Below are 25,219 nucleotides of genomic sequence, written 5' to 3'. Positions count from 1 at the left end.
GTACTGGAAATACGCTACTGTAACATATGTCTCTAACCAGTATTAGAATCTGTCAAGGAAAATTACCAGTTGAAGAGCGTGGTTTTCCCTCTCAAGCAACAAAACGCACATTGTCTGAGTTACAAAAATCTTTCAACAAAGAGATGAAGATAGAGGTGATTGAAACACAGTACAGTGGCATTCTCCACCTCCCATCAACACTTTAAAAACTTGACAGAAACTATGGTAGCTTTCTCTTTTTAAAATCCTGTGCTAACAGTAAGACCAAACTTACCAAGAGTTCAGCTTCAGCTTTTGATTTATGATGGTGATATTGTTGCAGTGAAGCATTATAAGTGTACACAATAAACGTAAACACTTAAACATAACACCGTGTTCCGCTTATAAGTATAATAAAAGAAATAGTTATAATTTCATAACAATGCATGCAAATGGGTTAAGATTGGTACCATTGTAAAGAGGAAATTGGGAAGTTTTAATCCATTGTTGTTACTTATTTTTAGAAGACTCACGCATGCGCAGATCATTAAATAAGAGAATTCGTATCGTATCTTTAGTCAGTCAGCATGTGGACGCCACAGCAGAAAGCCTTTTGTGTGCTGTCATTAGCAGAACATAGATCCATAATTCGTGTACAGCGCTTGTTTCGCCGTCAGTACAATCTTAGACCGAGGGAAGCTGTACCGACGTACGTCTCAATAATGAAATGGGATAGGCAGCTCAGAGAAACAGGAAGTTTGTTGTCTAATGCAGGTAAACATTCCAAGCGTAAAGTGTCTGACGAAAATGTCGAACGCATTCGCGAGGCATTTCAGAGAAGCCCGCGGAAATCCATTCGACAGGCTAGTGTGCAGTTGAACATCCCACCGACAACAGTGCATACAGTGCTCCATAAAAGATTGCGTTTGCGAGCGTACAAGCTGCAACTTCATCAGATGATTACGCCGAATGATAAACTGGAACGAAAACGCTTTGCAGAAACAATGTTGGATAAAGTGGACGATGACGACACATTTCTAACTCGAGTCTGTTTCTCAGATGAGGCAACCTTCCACGTCAGTGGAAAAGTAAACCGACACAATTGTCGCATCTGGGGGTCGGAAAATCCAAGTGTCGTAATTGAACACCAACGGGATTCCCCTAAATGGAATGTTTGGTGTGGGATCATGCGTGACAGAATCATTGGTCCCTATTTCTTTGCTGAAAAGACAGTCACTGCAAACACGTACCTGGATATGTTGCAACTGTATGCTGTGCCACAACTCCCAGATGGAGCAATTTTCCAGCAAGATGGGGCTCCACCACACTTTGCCAACATGGTTCGCACATTCTTAGACGAACAATTCCCTGCAAGATGGATCGGAAGAGGATCACCGTACATCACATGGCCTGCCAGATCACCAGATCTAACACCACCTGATTTTTTCCTGTGGGGGTTTGTTAAGGACCAGGTCTACAGGACGCCAGTACGTGATTTGGCAGACTTACAAGAAAGAATTTATGCTGCTGTCAACAATGTTACACCACAGATGCTTCATAACACTTGGGTCGAGGTTGAATACCGGTTGGATATTTCCCGTGCCACCAATGGAAGCCATGTTGAGGTTTATGGAACATAAGGTAACAAAAATTCCCAGTTTTCATTCTTTGTAGCAGTTGGTTTCAACTATATACTTGTATTAATTCAGAAGTTATAGCTATTTCTTTTGTTATACTTATAAGCGGAACACGGTGTATAAAATAAACTTTTAATATTGAACGCTATGACGAATAACTGAAAATGAGTCAACGAAATGCAGAAGTGCAATTATAATTTTCACAGCCATTTTTGTACAAGCTGTTAAAATGGAGACATACTCGTAATATTAATAGTGGCAAAATAAAATAGAAACTTTAACTGTAAGCAAAATCATGGTGGGGAAGATAATCAAGTGTAGTGAGCTTTAAAACTTCGTTTTCCAATGAACGTGAAATAGTAAATTATGCAACGAGCCTATAATGGTAGTAATTAAAACACAAGTATGTTTGTTTATGAAACGAGCGCAAGCAAGTTTCATAATTTTCATACGAGCGTCTTAATTACCATTATAGGCAAGTTTAATACGACATTTTATGCTCGACCATATTTCTAACTTGAAATTATTCAAAAGTAGGTCATGTTATGGTTATGTAAGTGAGTAGCGAACTGACCTGAATTGTGAGATGTGCGCAGACGCGAAAGTATTGATTTTTTCCGAGGCCGAATGTCATTTACCTTGATATAACGTAGAGAGTAAGATGAACATCCTGGATCCTGGAAATTGATTTAGAATTGAAAAACGAGATGACAAATTGAATTTATTTGAATATTATTTACAATTAACGCTAATTATTATAGTAACAGAACATAATCTTCTGCGACAGTATTGGATTTTCAGCCTCCGTGACTTTTCGCTAATTGTCTTTCGATTGCATATCCGAGAATAATCGATACTTGCGGTTTTATAATGGTACAAAGGTGATTTGTCATTGGCTGAACACCTGAACTTTAATGAATAGGTGTACTTTAATGAGGTGCATTAAAGGGCTGCTACCAGGTGTATAATTACTACATTTCGGCATGGTCGAGCATAAAATATGCTTCTCGTGTTGATGGACACATTGTATGACAAAAAGTGGAAGAACTTGCTAAGAAAATGGGAAAAGACGATTTTGTGACAACAGAAGGATAGTTCCACTGATGGAAGAAATGGGAAAACATTGTACTCAAACGAACGCATGGTGAGCAGAAAGATGCTGAATTTTGTTTAGCACAAAAATGGATCTAAGAGAAGCAGCCGAATATAATTTCAGAAATTCCTCCGAATCGTGTTTACAATGCAAAGAGACTGAATTTCATTATCGTGCCTTGCCTAAGCACACTTATCTGTTCTAGAATGAAAGTGATAAAAAGGTGTAAAACTGTGAAGGACTGATTGACAGTCCTGTGTCATGTAAATATGTCTGGTGAAAAAGAAAGGCAACACAATAGATGGTTTTTTAAGTTCTTACTGGTAGTATAGTATTGTTTTGCAGTTTTATATTAAAAATTGAAAACATATTTTTTTCGGTCATTGTTATCATTGGCTAAATGTTACCAGTTTAGTAGGCTTTAAGATTGATCATAGTAAGATGCGTGCACTGTACTTCCTTTTGAACGTTATTGTTTATCACCAAACACGTACATATTTGAAAATATTTCCCCAAGTGCATTGCTTCTTGGTTGGACAATTGGTGAGAGACGCGATATACTAGACACATTAACTTGATTGTATAATTGAAATTTAATTATTTGAAATTACCTCAAACCACTTGTTAGATTTTGCAGTGTGCAATATACAGAACAGAATTACTATATTTGATTTACCTGAAAGCTAGATTTGCATAATATATGCGTTAATGTAGGTACGTTAACAGAAAACCACAATTTCAAGTCACACAGAGTTTGTGTACACTGTCGTCTTGACAACCCATTCGAGTTATGTGGATAAAAAGGGAAAAATTGTGACAATGTCGGCTGAAGTTCCTGGGTACCTCAGTCGGTAGAGCGTTGGTGCGCTCAGCCAAAGATGGTGGTGGTGGTGGTGGTGGTGACGAAACAGTTCTTGTCGGTACTACCAAAATTCCAGAGCCAAGGCACTTTTATAATATATAGAAATACACTACCGACTTTAATGCAGGCTACATTGCAAATATTCTTCTATAGCAGAAAAGAGTGAAAAGCACCTTGTGTTTCAATGATATAGCAATTGTTTATAATTGATGTCAATAAATTAACAGAACAATAACAACTCTTTTGTTCTCTATACAAAGAAAAGTAATTATACATAATTAAAGATAATACACTTTACATCATTTAACACATTGTTGCCATCTCCATGCTGTATAGCATTTTGCAGTCTTTAAAGTGTGAGCTGGACAACCTACCTCTACAAAGATTTTATTCTAGTGATTTTTCAAACTGTTGTGATCATTATCGTTTACAATTTACATCTTCAAAATTGGTACGTATCAGTATTATCTCCTAAAAAATACAATACACTTGCTAGAGAAGCCTACATTTTCCAATGAACTCAGAACATCATGCTATGGTTTCGGATGTTTCATTAGAAGTTGACTTTAATTCAGTCACTTTTGTTGTTATTTTACCTGCTTTACAGTCAAAAAGAGGATATGTCTAGTACATTAAAATACGTATCAACACTTTACCTTGGATGAACACATCACATTATAATATAAGTGATACAACACCAACATATTTGTTACGTCTTAAAATTATTGTCCTCATACTGATGCTACACCTACAGCTGCTGCTACTACCACCACCACACTTACTGTTACTGTACTAAGTTGTCTCTTAGCTGCAACAGGAAAACATAAAATCAATTTACTTGGATTTTAGAATGCCTCTGACCGATGCAATAGCTTTCAAATACCGTGTGTTATAAGGTATTTTGTACCCGTTCCCCAATTAGAGTATCAACAGTTATACGAAATTGTGAACATATTATTACTCTCTTCTCTCCATTTTACGAAGCAAGATACTAATAACCCATGTCCACATTTTCAGACACACCAACATGAATCACTTTGAGAAGAGAGACGGAACAGCTGATGGAGCAGGCCAAAGGTTCGAGGTTAAGATTTTGGTATTCCTTTTCCTTCGAGCCCTCAACAAGCGTCGGAACTTCCGCATTGCTTCGAATATGAATCACTGTGGTGCATTTGATGATGTAGTATTTCAGTATAAATTAGACGATGTGTGGGAGACGAGCTTTCTACAGCTGAAACACAAGAAGAAATCTGTACAGCCAATGGAAATATTTGCAGAGTCAAGATCTGCTTTCGATCTGATAAAGTACCTTCAATCATACCACATCATAAAGCAACAGTTCTCCATAGCTAACAAAAAACATCCCGTGTTCGGTGGAGATTTCGAGCACTGCACTTTCTTGTTGTACACTAACTCTGTGTTCAGAAAGAAGCGACAGCTCCAGCATGGACGCTTCCTCGAGGATGATATTCATAACTCTGGAGGAAGTAACGGCTTTGTCTTTAGCTTTAATGAGAACAACGAAGAGGACGAGTTAGTAATGTCACTCTTAAATGAATATGAGTATTGCAAGCAATCATTAGAGACTATTAATTACAGGAATGGAGAAAAGGTCACACTTCAGCCTGGCATATTACAGGAGATATGTGAATTGTTGAATTCAGTTACCAATACTGATCTCATAAGCATATTAGAGAATCTGAAAAAACGTCCATTGAAACAGAATCTTGAAAAAACATTAGAGGGATTGAATTATGTGTCTTCGCGTAGTACTTTTCTAAATAAGCTAAAAGTTTTGGATGGACAGGCTGATGTTAATGCTTTGGACGATGTAATTAAGAATCAGATACATGAGGTGTGTGGAACAGATTCTGATGAGACAAATAGAATTCAGAAAGAACTCGTGCAAAACATGGAGATTTGGTGGAGAAGTGGTACAGAATTCATTACAGAGGATGCAGAGTTTTGGCGAAAAATGATGCAGTCGAGAGTTGATAGAGTAGCTCGTCTATCGTCCTTAACGCTTCAACAATTGGACAGTATAAACGTTCGATTTCGAGATTCCGAGCTAACTGCACTGGATGGGTCTGTTGTCAATGTTGTGGCAGACTCAGGATGCACATTGTTGAGCTGCGCCAAACTTCGCCAAACATTGGAGGCTCTTCAGAAAACGAGATATTTGATTGTTGATATGTCTGTTATTAAACACCAAATGCAGGAGGTGTTATCCCTTTGGCCTACTCGGTGGTGCGACACTTTGATTGTGGATTGCAGAAACAGCGGTGAAGGAGCTTCATTATTATTGGAGTTGGGCCAAAAATACAAACTGGTGTTGGTGACAAGCAGTGTTATTCCTGGCGCAGAATGTGTCCACTTCGATACCTGTGGATATATGCAAATGGATGAGGCAACGCAAAGAGTTCTTCTTGAGAGAAGCATTATGTTTCAGGGTTATGAAGTTCTGCTCAAAAACGTGACAGGGAATAACGTAGACATCTTAAGCGCAGTAAATGCTGAAATGGTATTCGATTTACTGGAAGGAGTACATCATGTAGAATTAGGAAAGCCTTTGGAAAAGCCTTCATATTATTATATTAAGAGAGGATTAAGACCTTATCCTGCTAAAAGCAGTACCTTCCCGATTCCTACTTCAATATGGTGCCTGCAAGACAGAATAATATTAATATCGGCAGATCCTGGAGTGGGTAAGACCACTTTTATAGAACAGATATCTCTTCAGAGTAAGGAGATATATCCCACGTTCTGGGTAGTGAGAGTAAACTTGAATGAACATTCTGCTGCTCTTAATGAACTCAGTGAGAGTGATTGTAGTCTTGAACAGGCGTTGGAATTCTTGTGGAAACTGGCAGGGAAGCACCATGGCTCAGACTTGGAGAGGAAAGTGTTTTGGTATGCCTTTCAATCTTCTGGAAAATGTGCCGTACTATTCGATGCATTTGATGAGATAAATCCAACTTATACGACAAAAACCTTGAATTTAATTGAAGCAGTAAGTAAATCGAATGTTGAGAAGCTGTGTGTGGCCTTCCGTCCTGTAGTGCAGGAGATCCTGGAAGCGTTACTTGATGTTAGTTCATTCACTTTAAACCCTCTATCGAGAACAGAACAGAAAGAACTTCTTAAAGCTCATTGGGCACATTGTGCTAATCCATCGAATGTACGCAAGCTTATGACGGAACTATCAGAGGGGGAGATTCAAGCTATCAGGTGTATGGGAAAGATTAGCTTTAATAATGAAGATACTTTCGACAAATTGGAAGGTTATTCTGGTATGATCCTGAGCAGCACATCACCTGAAGTGTCTGATGATTTTTGGTCAGTGCCACTGCACATAACCCTTCTCGCAGTAGTCTTTGAATCTTATCTGGTTGTCTCCATGAACGATGGTGGTATGTACATAGTTAGTGCATTCGATATTATTGATTTATATCGAAAATTTGTTGAAAAGAAACTTAACATATATTGCAGTGAGAAAAAGAAAGAGGAAACGACATCTGCAACTATAGATGATAACGAGATCCTGAAAGAACTGTTCATAGAAAATCATAAAGTTTCAGGAGTTGTAGCCTTTTTACCGGCAAACCTCTTGGTTAGGCTGCACAATAAGGAATTACTGTCTAAGACGGAGGCATTCCTGAAACGAATCGAGGAAGGGAAGGAGAAGAGAGGAGTAGTGGTACAAGTGATAGCAGAAAAGCCGCATTTCCTGCATAGAACTTTAGCGGAATATTTCGCTGCCATATGGTTTGCAGAGAATTATCATAAAAATAGGAATGTTTTGGAGGTGGTATATTTTTCTGATACTAATAAGATTTTCCGAGAAATGTTCGACAGAATACTGGGCGAGAACTGTCCTTTAATTCAGCATATTCTGAATCGAAATACTGATGCAATAGTTACGTTTGTTTCAAACGATATAAACAAGGCAGATGCAGGTGGTAGAACTGCTTTACATGTGTCTACTCTGTATGAAAGTTATTCGTTTACTAGTGTTTCACCATTCCGTTCGTGTACGCTCATGGATATAATGTTATATCATGATCCGTCTCTTACTGCAGTTGACCAAGTGTTCGGATTCACGCCAATTCAGTATGCGGATCGTGTTGGCAATGATATAGTGCTGGGTGAAATATTTCGATCTTTTAATTTTGATCTGGATGATATTCAGCTAGCAACATCTTGCCAACATGTAAACCCAAGTTGCGGCTGTATCACTGGATATAAAGATTTGGACAGCATGTTGCCAGATGCTGTTTATTATGGCAACTTCGATCTTGTTGTCAAACTGTTGAATTCAGGTGCTGACGTAAACTCCCAGAATAAGCGTGGAGAAACTTCACTTCACCTGGCTGTTGGCAGTAGAAATTTTGAAATTGTTCGAATGTTGTTGGAGGAATGTGGTGCGGATTTCACTATTTGTAACAGCAGAGGCGAGAGTGCAATTGATGTGGCCAGAGAGCGGGCTTTGGTTGCGAGAAGAAATAAATTGCCACCAATCCAAAAGTGTTTGATGTACTATTCTGAAAAAGATTGTGCCTTACTCCCTTATCGTAATTGGTACAGTTTTCAATCCTATTACAGTCCTCAGTTTACAAAACTAAAATACAGTTCAAATGTTCATAATTATCAGTATATGTACCGGCATTTATTTGTTGAAAGCATGGAGCGTAAAATCGATTTTTCAATATTGAATTATCTTGAGAACTTTCAGTTAATTATGCTCTACCCACTGATGTTGCGACAGTGTAACTTACGCACACATACTAGGACGCAACAATAACATTCAATCATTCATAGTGTTCTACCCAAGGGCAGGTATTTTACTGCAAACCCAGCATTCTGCAATCTTTTCCATATTTTACCTTCCCAGTTTTCTTGGGAAAGGTAAATGGTGTAGCTTTCCGTTGCTTTCTGCAAACAATAATATATTTAGCAGTAAATTACATTATGAAATACTCCTAATCTCATATTTAGGTTCTTGTATATTTAATTGTGTCCTGGAACTTGACATTTTCAACGTTTCGGAGCTACCAGAGCACAAAGATAAGATCAGGTGGGTTTGCCTAGTCTGTTGGGCTCATTGACGTTATAGTTACTTACCTAGACGCACAGCAAGCGCTGCTGTGCTGTACAAAATTGAAACTCCTCGCTCATTGACATAATTGTGGGAAGTGTGGCATTTAACAGGTAGTTGTGGTAGTGATTGCGAGTGTATCCAATGTGCATTTGATGAATCTATCATAATGATGCATTCTTGTAACTGCACAAAGAACGATGTTCAAATGCATCTAATAATCTAACGTTCAATTAGGCCTAATGCAGGCAATAAATAGCAATTTCATATAAATTGAATTATTCTGTCAGCTTACACTAAAGCTATTTCGGCAAATATATTGCTGGTATTTTTTTAAATATTATAGAGGCATTATAATAAAATATGTGTTATTTCTAGCTTTCCCCCTAAGAAAAGCAGAACTACTGTTGCGATGACTATCTGCCATTAGAAGAGATAATTTTATTCGAATAAATTATCACAACACAAATTGTTTTCTGAACATTTGACAGAAGATTACTTCGGAAATAACATAAAAAAGGAAGATGACGCAGCTTCATCCCTCTTTAATTTTCCGGAATATCTTATGCGGAGAGGTTCATTGTTGAAAGAAGTTAAATTCACATAGACCTAATTTCCATTGGCTTCAACTTCATCATTTAAAAGTATATTTAGTAGAATTTATTTTTTTCGTGGTATAATACTATTTTTAGATAGAAAAACATCCTATAAGGACCCTGAAAAGAAGAACTGGAGTCTCAGAACCAGACAATGGAACTGTTATTTCGAATTGTTCACACGTCCCTGATACTATTAGTGCGGAACACAATTATTTGCTCAGATACCAAGAAGGCATCAATTATGAGGGAACTAGGCCAGGAGATAATGGGGTAGGGTGGCCAGTTCTTTTCCCCTTCCATTGGATACATCGCCGACTAACTACATATTACACTGATCAGTGTATACAAACAATTGTTCTTCCTCTGACATATATCGTCAAGTGAGATATACTTCCTGGTATCAGATATAGGCTTACATATCAGCCAGAATCTCAATCAGAGGATACGACAGATATGCACTTATAGTATCAAACATAAAAAACAGAATCCTGCATTAAAACAGTTTGTGGCTAGAGAGTCAAGTTTGCGAAAATGTTACTTAAGCGAATGTTACGATGACACAATGAAAATCACTAAAAATAAAATTAAAAATAAGAAGATCTGGATTTCTATCGACGAGTCATCTGATCCTACGGGTCGTTTCATTGCCAATGTCATTGTTGGGCCATTAGATCCTTCAGAAGATGAATCAATGAAACCATTCCTGCTTACAACAGAATGTCTGGAGAAAGTTAACAATTTAACTATCGCGAGGCTATTCATTATATTTACTGTGGCCTGAAGAATTTCAATACAACGTGTTACTTTTCATCAGTGACGCTGCACCATACATGAAAAAGGTTGGAATAACTTTAAAAGTACTATTTCCAAACATGCTTCACGTGACCTGTGTAGCACACGGCTTTCACAGAGTGTCAGAAGAGATACGATGCTTGTTTCTGGATGCCGATAATTTGATTTCCAGTATTAAGAAGATCTTTTTGAAAGCCCCTTCAAGAATTCTGATATTTAAATCCATTGCACCAAATATACCTCTGCCCCCAAACTTATCATAACGAGATGGGGGACATGGGTCTCAGCGGCACTTTACTACGCTTCAAATTTCCTGACTATAACTGAAGTGGTGAACGCTCTGGAGGATGAAGCATCTTCAGTTGTAGCAGCCAAGAAACTTCTCAATTTTTGGAAGTGAAAAGTGATTTAACTTTCATTGCGGCCGAGATTGGTTTGCTGCCACAAGTGATCTGCCAGCTTCAAGAAAGAGGGCAGCCTTTGACGAAGTCAGTGAGAACTGTGGATGATGCAGTGCAAAGAATGGACAGTGTACCAGGGAAACGCGGTTCATTAGTTAGGAAAAGGAGTAAAAATTTGTTTTCGAAAAATTGTGATCTTGATAAACTTAGAAACATTTCAAAAATTCTACAAGATGACAATTCTATTGGAGTTGGAATGGATCCTACAATGATGCTATGTTTTATATTTACTCAAATAATCTCTGTCGAAGTTAAGAGGTCATTTTCTCATATGAAATATGTGTTATCTGACGGGAGATTCAACATGACTCCAGAGAACTTAAAAAGTATTTGGTTGTCGTGTGCAAAGAATAAGGCATTTCAATACATAGGCCTTTTAAAAACATTTTCATTTTTGTGTCAAATACAACACTAGCATTTTGTTTAAAACTTTAAATTTATTTCAAATATGGCTATCGAGTTATTGAATAGTGTAATCTAGTAAATAAATGGGTCTAGTGCAAGGTTTTTATAATTGCCTTTTATTGCGTAATTTAACTACTTATAATGTTTTTTGCCTGTCTATTTTAGCTATTTATGATGTCTTTTTGCCTGCCTATTTTAATTATTCATAACTTCCGGTCTCTGGTTATAACTTATAAGATAAGTCTGTTATGTAATTTACTTGTATTTAAATGTGTTTACTCTTCAAAGTAAATTTTCAACAGTTTATAATATGCGACATGCTTACAGTTCGTTCAGTGTGAGCTTTTATGTTTCATAAAAGTTAATAATAAAATAACTATTCCTTAGAATGTAGGCTATATTGTGTATAATTTTCATATATTAATTTATTTGTCAGAAAAGATAACAAAAACATCTCTTTTATATAAGTAACATTACTATTCAGCTTTGTTAATTTGTATGCATAACTACTAAAATATTTCAAAGTGTTAAACTTTGTATGATTTTGAGATCTGTGAAGACTGAAAGGACCTATAGATATTATTGTAAATGTATTACTGTATTTTTTCATAATAAAGCTGGGTACGTCAGAGATAATTTCTTCTTTCCATGAGACTTTCATGCCAAATTCTTTGATATGCTATGAGAATGTTTACCCATTTGTACGAGTAAATACAGGAAGTAAATCTAAATTCGTAGATGTCTACATTAATTTCTCTTTCCACATGACAATATTTATATTGAGTATTGTGCTTCAAGCTTAATATTTGAGACAGTTACGTCATAAACAAAACTGAATTTGTCCACACCTGTGGAGTAACGATTAGCGCGTCTGGCCGCGAAACTAGGTGGCCCGGGTTCGATTCTCGGTCGAGGCAAGTTACCTGGTTGAGGTTTTTCCTCAACCCAATATGAGCAAATACTGGGTAATTTTCGGTGCTGGACCCTGGACTCATTTCACCGGCATTATCACCTTTATTTCATTCAGACGCTAAATAACCTAAGTTGCTGAGAAAGCGTCGTAAAATAACCTACTAAAACAGTTGAATTTAATGTACAGTTTTTGGTGTACAGCTGCCTTGTTGTTTTTTTGAAGTTCAGTTGCCCTGTAGCTATTTACCAGGATCAGAATTTTAATGACATGTCATAAGTGAGGGGTTCGGGAGTAAAACGTGGTAAGTAACGATGCCTAATATGTAGGGCATAATTAAATTGTTATTCAGTTTCAACATTAAAAGACATTTTACACTGCATGATAGTGATTATGGAAGTCACGTTTTGTCAGGTAGCTAAGTGTAGTTATATTATCAGTAGTAATTTGTTATCTCTGAACGTTATTTATGTTAAAGCGGCGATTCTTCCTCCTTCATGATAAGATTGACACTTTCTTGAGAAAAAAAACAGGTATTATAATTTTCTTTCAACGGGTTATATTAAAATTGTTCAACTATGTATACAAATATATTATACCTTTAGTTTTTTTTCAGAGCACAATCATTCCTCAATTAACGAAAAAGAAGTGGATAGATGATTTGGCTTTTATGACATATTTTTATTCACATTTTGATGACTTAAATATAGGTATGCAAGGAAAAGACAAATATCGTTACTTTGAATGACAGCCTACGCAACTTTATGTCAAGACTAAAAATATGGGAAGAACAATTACAAAATCGTGATTTTTCTTACTTTTCGTCATTGGCATCAGTTGAAGTGAATTACAACACTGACTATCCAAGTGTTCTAAGGGAACTGCTTCACTCTTTTGAAAAACAATTTTCAGAATTGCAGCCAATACAAGCAGAATTGCACCTTTTTTGTAATCCTTTTAGATTCCAAGTGTTCCAAAGCTCCTTATGATTTGCAAAATAATAGCTCTTTAATTTGTTCCGGTATAGAAGGATGATAATTGTATAAATCTTTGCCAAATATCACATTTACGAAGTTACGTTACTTTGCATTGACAATTCCATCTTCTAGTGCTTCGTGTGAACGTTCATTTTTGTGTATGCGAAATATGAGAACATACTTTTATAACCGAATGGCATACGAGCCTTTAGGCCATACGTCGGGATTCTGTGACTCGCTAGCCAACCCTTGGAAAACGAAGCATGTGAAGGGGATTAGTAGAGGCTATTACCCCCCACCCACAACAGACTTGCAGTTCGTTGCGCGCAATGTACACAACAAATCACTGATGGCTTGGCTTCAAAGTATCATCACAGTCTAGTATATACAGTCACGAAGCTTGAGTTGATGAGGGTACTAGGAACAATAGACTGTGCAGGTACTATTTCGCATTGTCTGTGATGAGGCGATAGTAGCGATCCCAGTGGTTAGCAACTATGTATGGATGCATATTTCTTACGTATTGAGCTTCGTGACTGTATATAGTAGACAGTGGTATCATGTCATTATCAAGACTATTGAAAATCCCACGGAAACGTGAAAAATATATATCAATTATTGTTATAATTATGCTAAAATTTATAATTTACTTTCCTGTAATTTCACAATTAGACATTGATAATAATATAAATAACTTTCATCCATTTTATAATTCACCAAGAGGTACTATGGAGCAAAGCAACAAAATATGAAATATGTTATGGAGTTAGTTGCTGACACCATTACCCAAATAAAATCAAAGTCAAATTAAAACATAGGAAATTCCGAAAACTTTTCCATATTAAAAGCTGCAAGGTGACTTAGCCTTGCTTTGTCGGGTTTTGGCAAGCGTAAAATAACTTCTGCTTTTATGAAGGAAACGGTGCAGTAATTTTCTTTAAGTACCGGTAAATGTGGCCTATGTTTGAAATATATCACACTGCCCTAGAATTTCAATGTCTTAATAAATAATTACTGTTATAGGACACAGAAATTCCCAAGTTGAAAGAAAATTGGCTGCTATCCGAAATTTCAGAACAATTCAATAATTTAAATCGATAGCTTCGAGGAAATTCTAAAAAAAAAAAAAAAAAAAAAAAAATAATACAGTTCATGTACGACAGAATCAGTTCTTTCCTTCAACTTACAGATTTATGGAATTAAATTTATTAGAAAAGAAGAAATTTAATTTTTCTTGCTTACACTCATTTGACAATACCCGGTACTGTATGTTATGAGATATCAAATTACAATATTACATTGATCTCTTGAATGAACTACAAATAGATTTTCGTAACAAAAGATTCGTTCAATTTAAAAAATTGGAACTGATTTCCAATTGCATGGAAATCCTGTTGGCTTAGAAATAATGATAGTAAGACTTGAATTACAATAGGAAGTTGCATATCTTTTAAACGACATGTTTTCGGAAACACAGTATAACCACCTTCGGAGGTGTTAATATTTTCAAATTGCTAAACAAATTAAAATACTCTAATCTGAGGTCTTACGCAGCCAAAACCACAATCATGTATATGGCTCCACATTATATTATATGTGAAAGATTTTTTACAAAAATGAACACTACAAAATAAAAAATAAGAACCCGTATTACAGATGAGCATCTCACTTTACAGTATTTATTAGCCATATGTAATTTTACTCCTGACTGATCATTTACTCAAATAGCATTTCTCTTTGAATTACTGTCCCGATTTTGTTCTGCTATACTTTATTAGTCATCGTTCAACGAAATTTGTGAAAGTGACGAAGAAAATAAATGAAAAAATATTAACAATAATCACGGTGATCAACGTTGTACTTCTAAGATGACAATCCGGCACTGTACATTGCATATTGTGGTAAGGGGAAGCTTACCCACTCCCTTTCATTCCTTCCATTTGAATGCTGAGCTTGTTGCGTTCTGCTGATTTATTCGGTACCGATGTATGCTTTAGGCAGCCAGGTAATTTTTTGCATTGAAAGGGAATTAACCAAGAACCGCAACAAGGACACCATATTAAACAAATGTGATGCTCTCCACAATAGACTCCACAATATAGGCTATATATTTATTTTTCCTTCCTTTCCCCTTTTTGTTCTATTTATCAGCCGATGAATTTATTGTCATAGCCTTTTATCGTGAATTTTATTTAATTTTCGTATTTCTTTTCTTTTTATTATTATTTTATTACATTCCATTTTGATATATTCTTCCTTACGTTTTTCCATATTAACCATTTTTACTAAATGAGTTGCTTTCATGTTGTTTAGTGTCGATTTTATTCTGCTTTTATTATTATTATTATTATTATTATTATTATTATTATTATTATTATTATTATTATTATTTTTGTAATATGTTAGTATTCTGTTCTTTAACTTTTTGTTAAATGTTAACTGCTTGTATACTTTGTGACCTGGTAGACTGTAAGAGAAGGCCCTATGGCCTCAACTCTGCCAGTATAAATAAAGAATTATTTATTATTATTATTATTATTATTATTATTATTATTATTATTATTATTATTATTATTATAGACGCATCAGTCTATATTAGCAGTCCTACTGAGGCAAGCAAATGATAATTTTTTTTCATTGCTGACATAAAATTAATAAATGTGGTGAATTGTAATCCCTATATATAATACACAGTATATTAATTTATAAAAAAATATATTAAATACGTATGTAAAGTCTTATTTTCCAAACGAGAATAGTTGCCTTATTACAACATTAACACTTCAAAATGACATTTTAACGTAGACCTTCCTCCCCCAAAAACTAATGTCTCGCCCCACCTCTGCCTTCCCCTTGAATTAAAAATCCTGACGCCGCACAGTGATCGTCTTTCACTATCTGGCCGCGCAAAATACAAAAATTGAGTACCACATATTTTCATGTTTTATGGAGTTTTTAATTACTATAATATCCAAGGATACAAGATTTGTTATAGTTACGCTTATTTGTGCAGCTCTTGTGTTGTAAGTAATAGGAGAGGGGAAGTAATAGGAGGAGTAGGGAGAGTTCCGAGTACAGATAAGGCCGAACGGGCGGTGAAGGATTGCAGTACAGCTTAATTGTACTGGAAACATACTACTCCACCGCACGCATGAGATCAGATCGCTCCGAAGGCAAGCGAAGGAATAATCCAAACACCCCTTAGCGTAACTAAATGGACTCGCCTGACTCAGGCGCAGATCGCCGGCGACTGTCAGGACTAAATAATCGTACTGTAGATCTCCAATTAACATCTCCTCTGCCTGAAACACTAAAACTGAATTCTGCTGCTAATATAATCTCGTCCGAATTCTGGCCTGTAATATTTTGCACCTTACATTTACTATTTTTCTCATCGCTCTTTGGTAAGCATGCCTGACTTAAATTTGAAACATATTTATGGTAATTTCTTTGTAGATTACTTCTGTATCATTGTATCAGTGGAAGGAATCTGTAATCCCATCGGTAATCTAACCCGCGACCTTCCTGTTTGCTGATATTACCACGCACCCCGCTACTTAATACACTTGATAGGCCTAAATGAAATTTGCATTCATATTGAAAGAGCTATATATTCCTTATGCGCAGAACTGTAACTCTGCAATGAAATTCTTAGAATAAAATTGTTTATCTTTGTCTCGGCAGGCAAATCTAATCCACAAGTTCAACTCTATTTTGGGACGAGGAAGATTGGATGAAAATTTCATGTTGGCAACGCTAGTGTGACGTGCTAGTCCCCTCCTCCACGCAGATGACGACTGACGATCCGCTTGTTTGGGAAAGGCAGTGGCTGTGGCGTGTTGTGTCGTGGGCAAGGCCGGTGATAAGCGTCTGCGAGTTGCATGATGTAGCTCGTGAAGTTGTGAATCTCTAGTTGTACTTCCGAAACATTGTAAGTCTTCAAATTTTACTCAACATGTTTTATTATTATTATAGTAGGCCTACTTACTGGTTATAATATAAGTTACTGGCAAATTGTGTTACACTGTTCATTCAATTTGGATTGCACTTTCTATGTGCGGGGAAGTCCATTAGTCCTCTTTTTCCGCTATAGCGACAAGCGAAACAACACAGTTTAGATTGCAGTAATCAATAGCATACAAATATGATACGTTTTCTCATATAAGATAATATTGCTGTAAGCACATAAAAAGTTTCTGGTTTTGTTGGTTTGAGTCAGAGCAGAAATAAATGTGTAGTAGTGACGCGCCGAAACGGTCTATAATTAAATTAAAAGGAAACATAGAAAAATGAGGTTACCGTAATTACAGAAATAAAGCTTTTATTCATTTATATTTGTTTTAAATGCTATTAAATGTCAATATATATTAATATTATGTAAAACATGAATATGAACTTCTCTAATATGAAAGTGTCCTTTTTACATAAACCGCCTGAATTTAGAACAAATTACTCAATGATTAAATTAGACTATTCGAGTAGCTTTTATAAAGTTTGCAGAATATTAAGAATACCGCATCTGTTTTTTTTTTTTAGCTTCAGGGTCATTTTAAGTTAATTTCACACAGTTTACGAAAAAAAAAAACCGCCGAGTATGATCGAAATACAACCAAATATGCTATTTCAGTTTACTATTATTTTTCTATTGACTTACCACTAATGGTATTAGATGATAAACGTAACACAGATGAAATTACCGTTTCACAGATTTCCTTTCACTTAGTCACCGGCGTAGCTCAGTTGGCCTTAGGCTCTTGCTTACCGATCCGAAATTGCCCTCGGACGCGGGTTCGATCCCCGCTTGGGCTGATTACCTGGTTGGGTTTTTCCGAGGTTTTCTCCAACCGTAAGGTGAATCGGGTAATCTATGGTGAATCCTCGGCCTCATCTCGCTATCACCAATCCTATGGACGCAAAATAACTTAGTAGTTGATATAGACATTTTTGGCTGGATTTTATTCAAAGGATTTAATTTTGGAAATAGTGTCTTTAAGATATGTAAATATCTTCGGATTTTTTTTTTGTTTTATTTTTCTACAGGTTTAACTGTTTGTTATTCTTTTCGTTTATTTTATTATACTTTGTGTGGTGATTTTAATATATTAAGTATTGCCGCGCTTCTGATTACTGATTGGATGACGTTTAACCTCTGATTATGAATATTACATAATCGGGTTCAACTTAAGTTTCTTTGCGTTCGTTCATTTTAACGTTAACCGTAATCAAATACATGGAGCTTGTATTAAGTACAAATGCAAAAAAACTTAAGTTGAACGTGAACGTAACGCAAACGAATGTTGATCGTAATCCCAGCCTTAGAGCGCTTAGTACGTAGAACTAAGGACCCGGGTTCAATCCCCGACGCTAGAGCGAATTTTTCTCCTTTAATAACCATTGTTATCATAACAGTGAAATATAATATTGTTTAAATTATATTGTTGGCCATGTTGTGACGTCACTGCCGCATGTGACGTCATCGTTTGTTAACTTTACGAAAATCAAGCGATATCCTATAATAAAAGAAGCCCCTTAATAATCTAAGGAAGTTCCAATGCTTCTATTCGCTTCTCTTCACTTCATCGTAGTGTCCATGTTTCTGTCCCATACAGTGTCGTACTCCATACAAAGCACTTCACTGGCCGGTAGGAACTGCATAGCGACAATTTTTTCCTACTCATGTTACGTGTTTGACCATTCAATGAGCAATCGGTATAAGCAGCCATTGGATGAGTAGATGCGTTCGAGCACGCGGTGTATTAAACATAACCGCAGAGATACCTGGTAACCATGGAAACAACAACGCCGCCATTTCATTATTCTATTGTATAGGGGCCTACTTCAGCGCTATATGATGTTTTTCGTTTAATTCAAGAAAACTTAATTGTATAAAATATAGTTGAGAGTATAATATGGTTTAAAAAACACATGGAACATATAAATTATTTGGAGAGCCAGCCTGTGATGTTTCCGATAGCTTTTTTTTTATCACTTAAGATAATCATGTAAGGTTGGAGTTTGCGCACTTTCATATGTAACGGTAATTTTAATGTCGGTGATTATGTAAATTGTGAATGATCCCATTAAACAACCGGATACATGTTTAGTTATGTTTAACCACGATCATTCAATCTGTACATACAGTATTGCACAATATGTCCACATACGAATTTTGTTAATTGTCATTTCCGCAAGTGTGTTACAAAATATTTTTTCGGTGTTTTTTTTATCTAAGAAAGGGACAAAATTAAACAGCTCAGGCAAAAATTTACACATGTCAAATTGACTTTCTTCATATTTAATCCCTGATGTAAGGAGAGTCATATTACATTTGTAAATATATTTAAATATTTTTTTATCCAAATTGCAGAACTCTTAGCTTGCTGTTACTTGCCTCGACTCTATGAACGTGCTGAGAAGCATAGACCACTTGGTCCATTAGACTTCCCAGAGTGCACAACAGGTGGGGGATCCACGTGATGATAGTGGAGAATTGTTGGGATATCACAAGAGAACTGGAGTAACCCGAGAAAACTCTTGTGTTGTCTTGATCATGGGCTTGCCCAACACAAGTTATACATTAAGGGGTCGACCTGGTTGGCGACTTGATATAGTGCTGGCCTTCTATGCCCAAGGTTGCGAGTTCGATCCCGGACCAGATCGATGGCATTTAAGTGTGCTTAAATGCGACAGGCTCATGTCAGTAGATTTACTGGCATGTAAAAGAACTCCTGCGGGACAAAATTCTGGCACATCCGGCGACGCTGATATAACCTCTGCAGTTGCGAGAGTCGTTAAATAAAACATAACATTTAACATTTACATTAAGGGTGGATCAACCAGGATTTGAATCCGGGTCTCTTGGCTTATCAATGCGCACTGAGTCACTATGGTGGGTTTTACATTAATAATACAGTCACAATTAGTGGGCAGAGACTTCAGTGAAAGATTCAAGGCTCTGTTAGCAACAAAAGAAAAGTGATAGGGAATTTACAGAATGAATACACCTATGTCTTTGTTTTATTGTAATTTTTATTATACGAATATGGTGTTTCATTATTAAAATGTTCCATTGACCATTGTATTTGATCTTCAGTTGTTAATGATATGATTGAGGTTTCCTTTTGCAAATAAAACAAATTATTAACATATATACACCGTGTTTCGCTGAGAGGGATCGAGAAGTAAATGCTCACAATTTAAAATCAGATGAAGATATTCTTGTAGTTTACATATGACAAGATATAGAAACTGTTCAAGTTTATGCAACAATGGTTTAAAAGCAGCTACATGTGAATGCACATGCACACCAATGTTCAACGAGGAAACAAGCATAGCATCATTCAGTAGAGGATTCCATCATTGGACTGGTCTTCTTCATTGAGACGACAGTCACAGGGAATATGTATCTGGACATGTTGCAGAACTTTTGTTATTGACAAACTCCCGCCAGTTTTCAGCAACACGAAGCTCCACCCCATGCATGACTTCTTGATAGCAAACTTTTCCAATAGGTTGTTCAGAAGAGAGGACACTTACCTGGCTACCTAGGTCACTCAACCGACCTGATCCCCATTGACTCTTTTTCTGGGCTTTGTGAAGAGTGTTGTGTACCAACGTGGTAGAGTTGGCACTTTGGAAGAACTGAGGCAATGGATTACAAATGCTGCTGCACTATTCACTCCACAATGTTACAGATCACTTGGCAGGAGGTTGAGTACCATTTAGATGTCTGCATGGTAACTCTAGACACACACATCAAGTTGCATTGAGCATTCTCTGAAACTCGGAGAGTTTTTATGGCAAATTATGTTATAAAACTATTATTTACACTTGAAATTATTTCTCTATCCCTCTAAACGGAACATGGTGTATTATTCTATTTTAACATGCCCAAAGATGCCCTCAATACATAACATTTACATAACACTTGTATGAAATAGGTTGTTGTATTTCTGTGCCTATTGTTTGATTAGAAAGTCTCTTTTCTTTTTAAGATGTTGTATTAAAAGTACCAGGTCTCTTGGACCCTTGCCTTTTACAAAAAATATGACTATACAATTTGAAATATAAATAGATAATATTAAAGAAAATTGATTAATAAGACCATCAAAGAGGAAGGTATTTATTTGAAGTTATGTTGTATCTGTTAGTAAAGGGTTGGATTGAAGAAGTAACTTATTCTTGTAAGTAGTCTGTAGATTTTCAATATGAGCAACAGAAAGTCTATATGAAATTCATTGTAGAGTTTTACATTGTTTGTAAGATAGTGTGCACCAGTGCAGACAGTTCTTTAACCCTAGGATACTAACTGATATTCTGCACCTGTGCATACTAATCATGAGTAAAATTTACTCATATATTTTTCAATCACCATTAAAAATCTTAAGGGAGTATTTTATGATTATCTTCATGTTTCTTTTATATGGCTAAGAAATTTGAGCATGATATGTTGTGTGAATTAAGATTCAAACATCAGTTTATACAGTATTTACTACAGGGACATCATTTTATTTTTACTTCAATTTTTATTGTACCTGAGTTTTTGAACGTACTTCACTCCCACCCCTTCTACTAGTAAACTTCCAACCCTTCACGAGACAGAGCCGAGTTAGTAAGTATAGTATACGTTCCAGAAATATGTTCGCGTTTTCCAGTGACGAAAGAGCTTTCAATATTGAATCATATTTTCGCACAGGTACTGTCGTCCGTTTGCCTACGTCGCATTCCGGTTTCCCCCACCTGCTTCTGTTCGTCCCTCTGTAAAGTCTAGTAGCTGGGCTATCTTAGCTCTTTTCTGAAAACATTAATTTCTGTTAGGAATTGGACGTCTACGTAATATTATACAACTGTTTAAAATAGCTTAAATAAAAGGATCTCGTTAAGTAACTGTCACGTGATCCCCCCCCCCCTTCTACGACCCTGCGACAAAACCATTTGAACGGACAGTAGATAGCATTATTTCTGAGTAATTTTATCTTTTCTGATCGGGCAGAAGTGAAGATTGAATTTACAGTACGTAAGGTACTCTTTTATAGAGTAGGTACAGAATTATTTCAACATGAGTTACTCGTACGAAGGACGAAACTGGTAATTGGAATTAGGTACAATAGTCTATAGTGTGATAATATGCACAAAAGAACTGAAGCCTGTATCGAAATGAACGGCCACAATTTTCAAAAATGTGTTTAAATATCCATATTATGATTATTTTTCAATTTAACGTCATTCTCTATATTGTATGCTAATGTGCTCTAACAGTATAATATACATTGCATAATTAATACGTCCGAATGGATAGCTCGGTTCGTGAGTAAAAAGACACTAAGTGTTAATACAGTACTGTATTTTGATTAAACAAAAACCTAATGAAAATTATCAAAACTCAAAATTGCGATATTTCCTACTTTACATAAATGGATGAACTACTTTTCTTCCCTCCTATACCTAGTAAAGTGATTTGTATTTTACGCCAGTATCATCGAACTCCAGTCGTGGAAGGGGTAGGAAACGGTGTTTCCTGTTTCAATTGTTAATAGAAAGGTATAAGGTATAGCCAGATTAATATTAAAAATGTTAGTAAAAATAAAATGATGTCCCTGTATATTGCTGAAGCACATTATCTCTGTCAACATGAAATTCAGAAAGAAGAATATTACAATGCACATCCAAGGTAATCTGTTTGAGACAGGAAGGGCACAATTTCTTCTGTTGTTTCTTCCGGATTATTGCTCTAATGATGAAGAGCTCAATATGAAGATCAAGAAAATGAAGAAATGCATCGAGTTGAAAAAAAAAAGAGAGAAGGAGAGGGAGAGAGGGAGGGAGAGAGACACTCTCTCTCTCCTGCTGCCAATAAGGATAACCATTCAAGTGTGATATTATTTGACAGTCAGTGTTGTAGCGATATGTATAGGTCAACAATGTCCAGAGAAAGATTTATGTTCCTGATACTCTGTCTCAGGTTTGATGACTAAGCAACCATAGTGGAAGGATGATAGAAAATAAATTAGCCCTGATTAAGAAAGTTTGGGATTCATTTGTGTACATGGACCAAACATAAAAAAGATCAAACTAATCCAATCCTCACAGACAACCAAACTAAAGATGCAGTATAGGTACACATTGGATAAAATGTGCCAAAGTATGAACTGTAAGAGAAAGAGACAAAGATGGTGCCTGTGTATATGTCCTATAAAATTCTGAACATAGTGTCAGTAAATGCATTTATTATACATGCTCATCAATATTAAAAAAAAAAAAAAACTAACGCTACAAAAATTGATCTGACAAGACTGAACTTTATGCCGAAATCACAACGAGAATTGACTAATTCTTGGAAAGGATTTAATCTTCAAAATTAATTATAATCTTGAAATCAACAGTGCACTCAGAAACATCCCAGTATCCACCTCAGGAACGGAAACGGAAATGGAAATACTGCATCATGTGTCCATACGCGAAAAGGAGGTGGAGTACTATAATTACATTGTGAAACTTGCAGGAAACCCATTAATGCGCTCATCCCTTCTGATCCCGGCTACTTAGTTACTTGTAATGAGTGCACCTCTGTACATAGTGTGTTGGACATAGTGCCACTGTCACATATTCTGTGGCACAGTACATGAGGGTAGGCCACCCAAAAGAAAAACTGAGAGGGATTCAATTCAGCATCAGAACTTGAATCCGGTGTGGCTTAGTGGATAAAGCATCATCACGTAGAGATGAAAACATGGATTCGAGTCCCAGTGCCAGAGAGAATTTTTCTCGGTTCTACCTATCCTTTCTCTTTACAATGCAGGGAAAAAAGAACACAACCAGGCTATCAGTCCAAGATAGAGTCGAATCCATGTTCTGGCAGTGGACATACATTAATGGGAACAATTCTGAAAAATAGTAATATTCACATTATTCATAATGAAAAATATTGCATAGTGAGAATATGGAAGTGAAAAGAAAGAAAAGCATTTTAAATTATTCCACAGCGAGGACAGTGTCCCTTAAAATTTTCTCCATTTGACTTCAGAATACTTCCTCTTCAAAATTGTTATAAAGATAAAGTAAATTCACCTTTTCAACAGCATCCTTTCACCACCAAATTCTTCCTTTTTGTGTTTCCAGAAAACGGTCACAACGGAGAACACATACACAGTGGGGAACACAACTGCCCTCAAGCAGAATGCTGGAAGACATGTTAGTTCATCATCAGTCCATTGAAGAAGGGATGTTACCTGTCACCGTCACTGACCAAAATCTGAACATGGACACATTTGAGCGCTTTGCCTTTTTCTAAAGGATTGACATCACAGGACAGTCATCTAAATTGAGGTAAATTTATTTTTTATTCTTATTATAAGGTAAAATGGCATTAACCAGCAGGATGACCAGATTAAAAAAAAAAAAAGGAACACCCAAGACTAAATATTGGCAAAGAAATTAGCCACAAACTAATTCAATGATCCTTACTCTAATTTCAATGTTATAAAAAAAATACCTCAAAAGAATACTCTTAGGAACAGTTTTCAAATGTTTATGATTGGAGGAATCAGTTATTACAGAGATTAACCTGGCTGCTTCTAGTTCCTTCACAATGACTCTCATTGCAAAATGGGCCAGCATATTCACTAAAATCTTCTCACATTTAATGTGAACGTAAGTAAAGCTTTATCTATTAAAAACTTCCTAACAGTGGAAGAAGTGCAGTCCATCGAACAAAAACTAAAGTTATATTCAGTAGCGAAGCTCTTAAGAGGCTTTTGAGACTTAGCCTACTCTTAGTAACAGTAGGCCTGTAAGTTCGTAATAATGATGTATAGTAACACTTGGTTTCACTCTGATCCTTCCATATATTAAGTTCACTGTTGGCAGTCATTTCAGGATGCATATTTCTGTGCAAGGGGCTTGTGGTAGAGGCTTGATTAAACAACTTTTAACACTATATCAGTTCGGAATATACATATAGTTCATTGCTTTCACGTGTTAAATACTAGATTATGGTATCATGTTGACTAGTTTCAGCTTGTTGTGGGCTATATTCAGAATTGGATGGTCCTGGTCTTAGCGCCTTCTGTTTGCATTTCCTGTGGGGTGCGTGTTTCTAGTTCGGTGGCGCATATTAACACTACGTTTGCATGAAGCACCACCATATACAGAATTGCTATTGGTTTAATTGGTTTGGTCCCAGATCACATATAACAGAGTGCTCAGCCTCATAAGTTTTGTTTGACAGCAACAACTTTTATAAATTTCACTATGTTGCCACTCCCCCACAGGAATCACAAACAAAAGATGCGAAGACCAGGACCACCCAGTTCTGAAGATAGCCCACAACAGGCTGAAACTAGTCAACAAGGTACTGTAACCTAGTATTTAACACGTGAAAGCAATAAGCTATATATTCCGAAGTTAAATT

General features: G+C 36.2%; 2 protein-coding genes across 9 annotated transcripts in view; both read left to right on the top strand.

Annotated features, from left to right (window-relative positions):
- Nucleotides 1-12,358, top strand: part of LOC138703417 (uncharacterized) — a 17,938-nt gene extending 5,580 nt beyond the window's left edge. The window contains exon 2 of the mRNA XM_069831255.1: nt 4,589-12,358. Within this exon, the coding sequence (XP_069687356.1) occupies nt 4,599-8,372 (3,774 nt within the window). The 5' untranslated portion in view covers nt 4,589-4,598 and the 3' untranslated portion in view covers nt 8,373-12,358. The remainder of the gene's footprint in view (nt 1-4,588) is intronic.
- Nucleotides 12,359-16,416: 4,058 nt separating this feature from the next.
- The window catches only part of LOC138703418 (uncharacterized), a 70,570-nt gene continuing 61,767 nt past the window's right edge, over nt 16,417-25,219 (top strand). The window contains exons 1-3 of one of the 8 annotated variants that reach the window (XM_069831257.1): nt 16,417-16,741; nt 23,929-24,135; nt 25,080-25,159. The gene's annotated coding sequence lies outside the window, so the exon portion shown is untranslated. The remainder of the gene's footprint in view (nt 16,742-23,928; nt 24,136-25,079; nt 25,160-25,219) is intronic. The other 7 variants (XM_069831262.1, XM_069831259.1, XM_069831258.1 and 4 more) reach the window with 7 other exon arrangements.

The sequence above is a fragment of the Periplaneta americana genome, chromosome 7 (genome assembly GCF_040183065.1).
Source record: "Periplaneta americana isolate PAMFEO1 chromosome 7, P.americana_PAMFEO1_priV1, whole genome shotgun sequence".
NCBI classification, from domain to species: Eukaryota; Metazoa; Arthropoda; class Insecta; order Blattodea; family Blattidae; genus Periplaneta; species Periplaneta americana.
The sequence above is the reverse complement of the archived record's forward strand: the minus strand, read 5'-3'. Positions and strand labels throughout refer to the sequence as shown.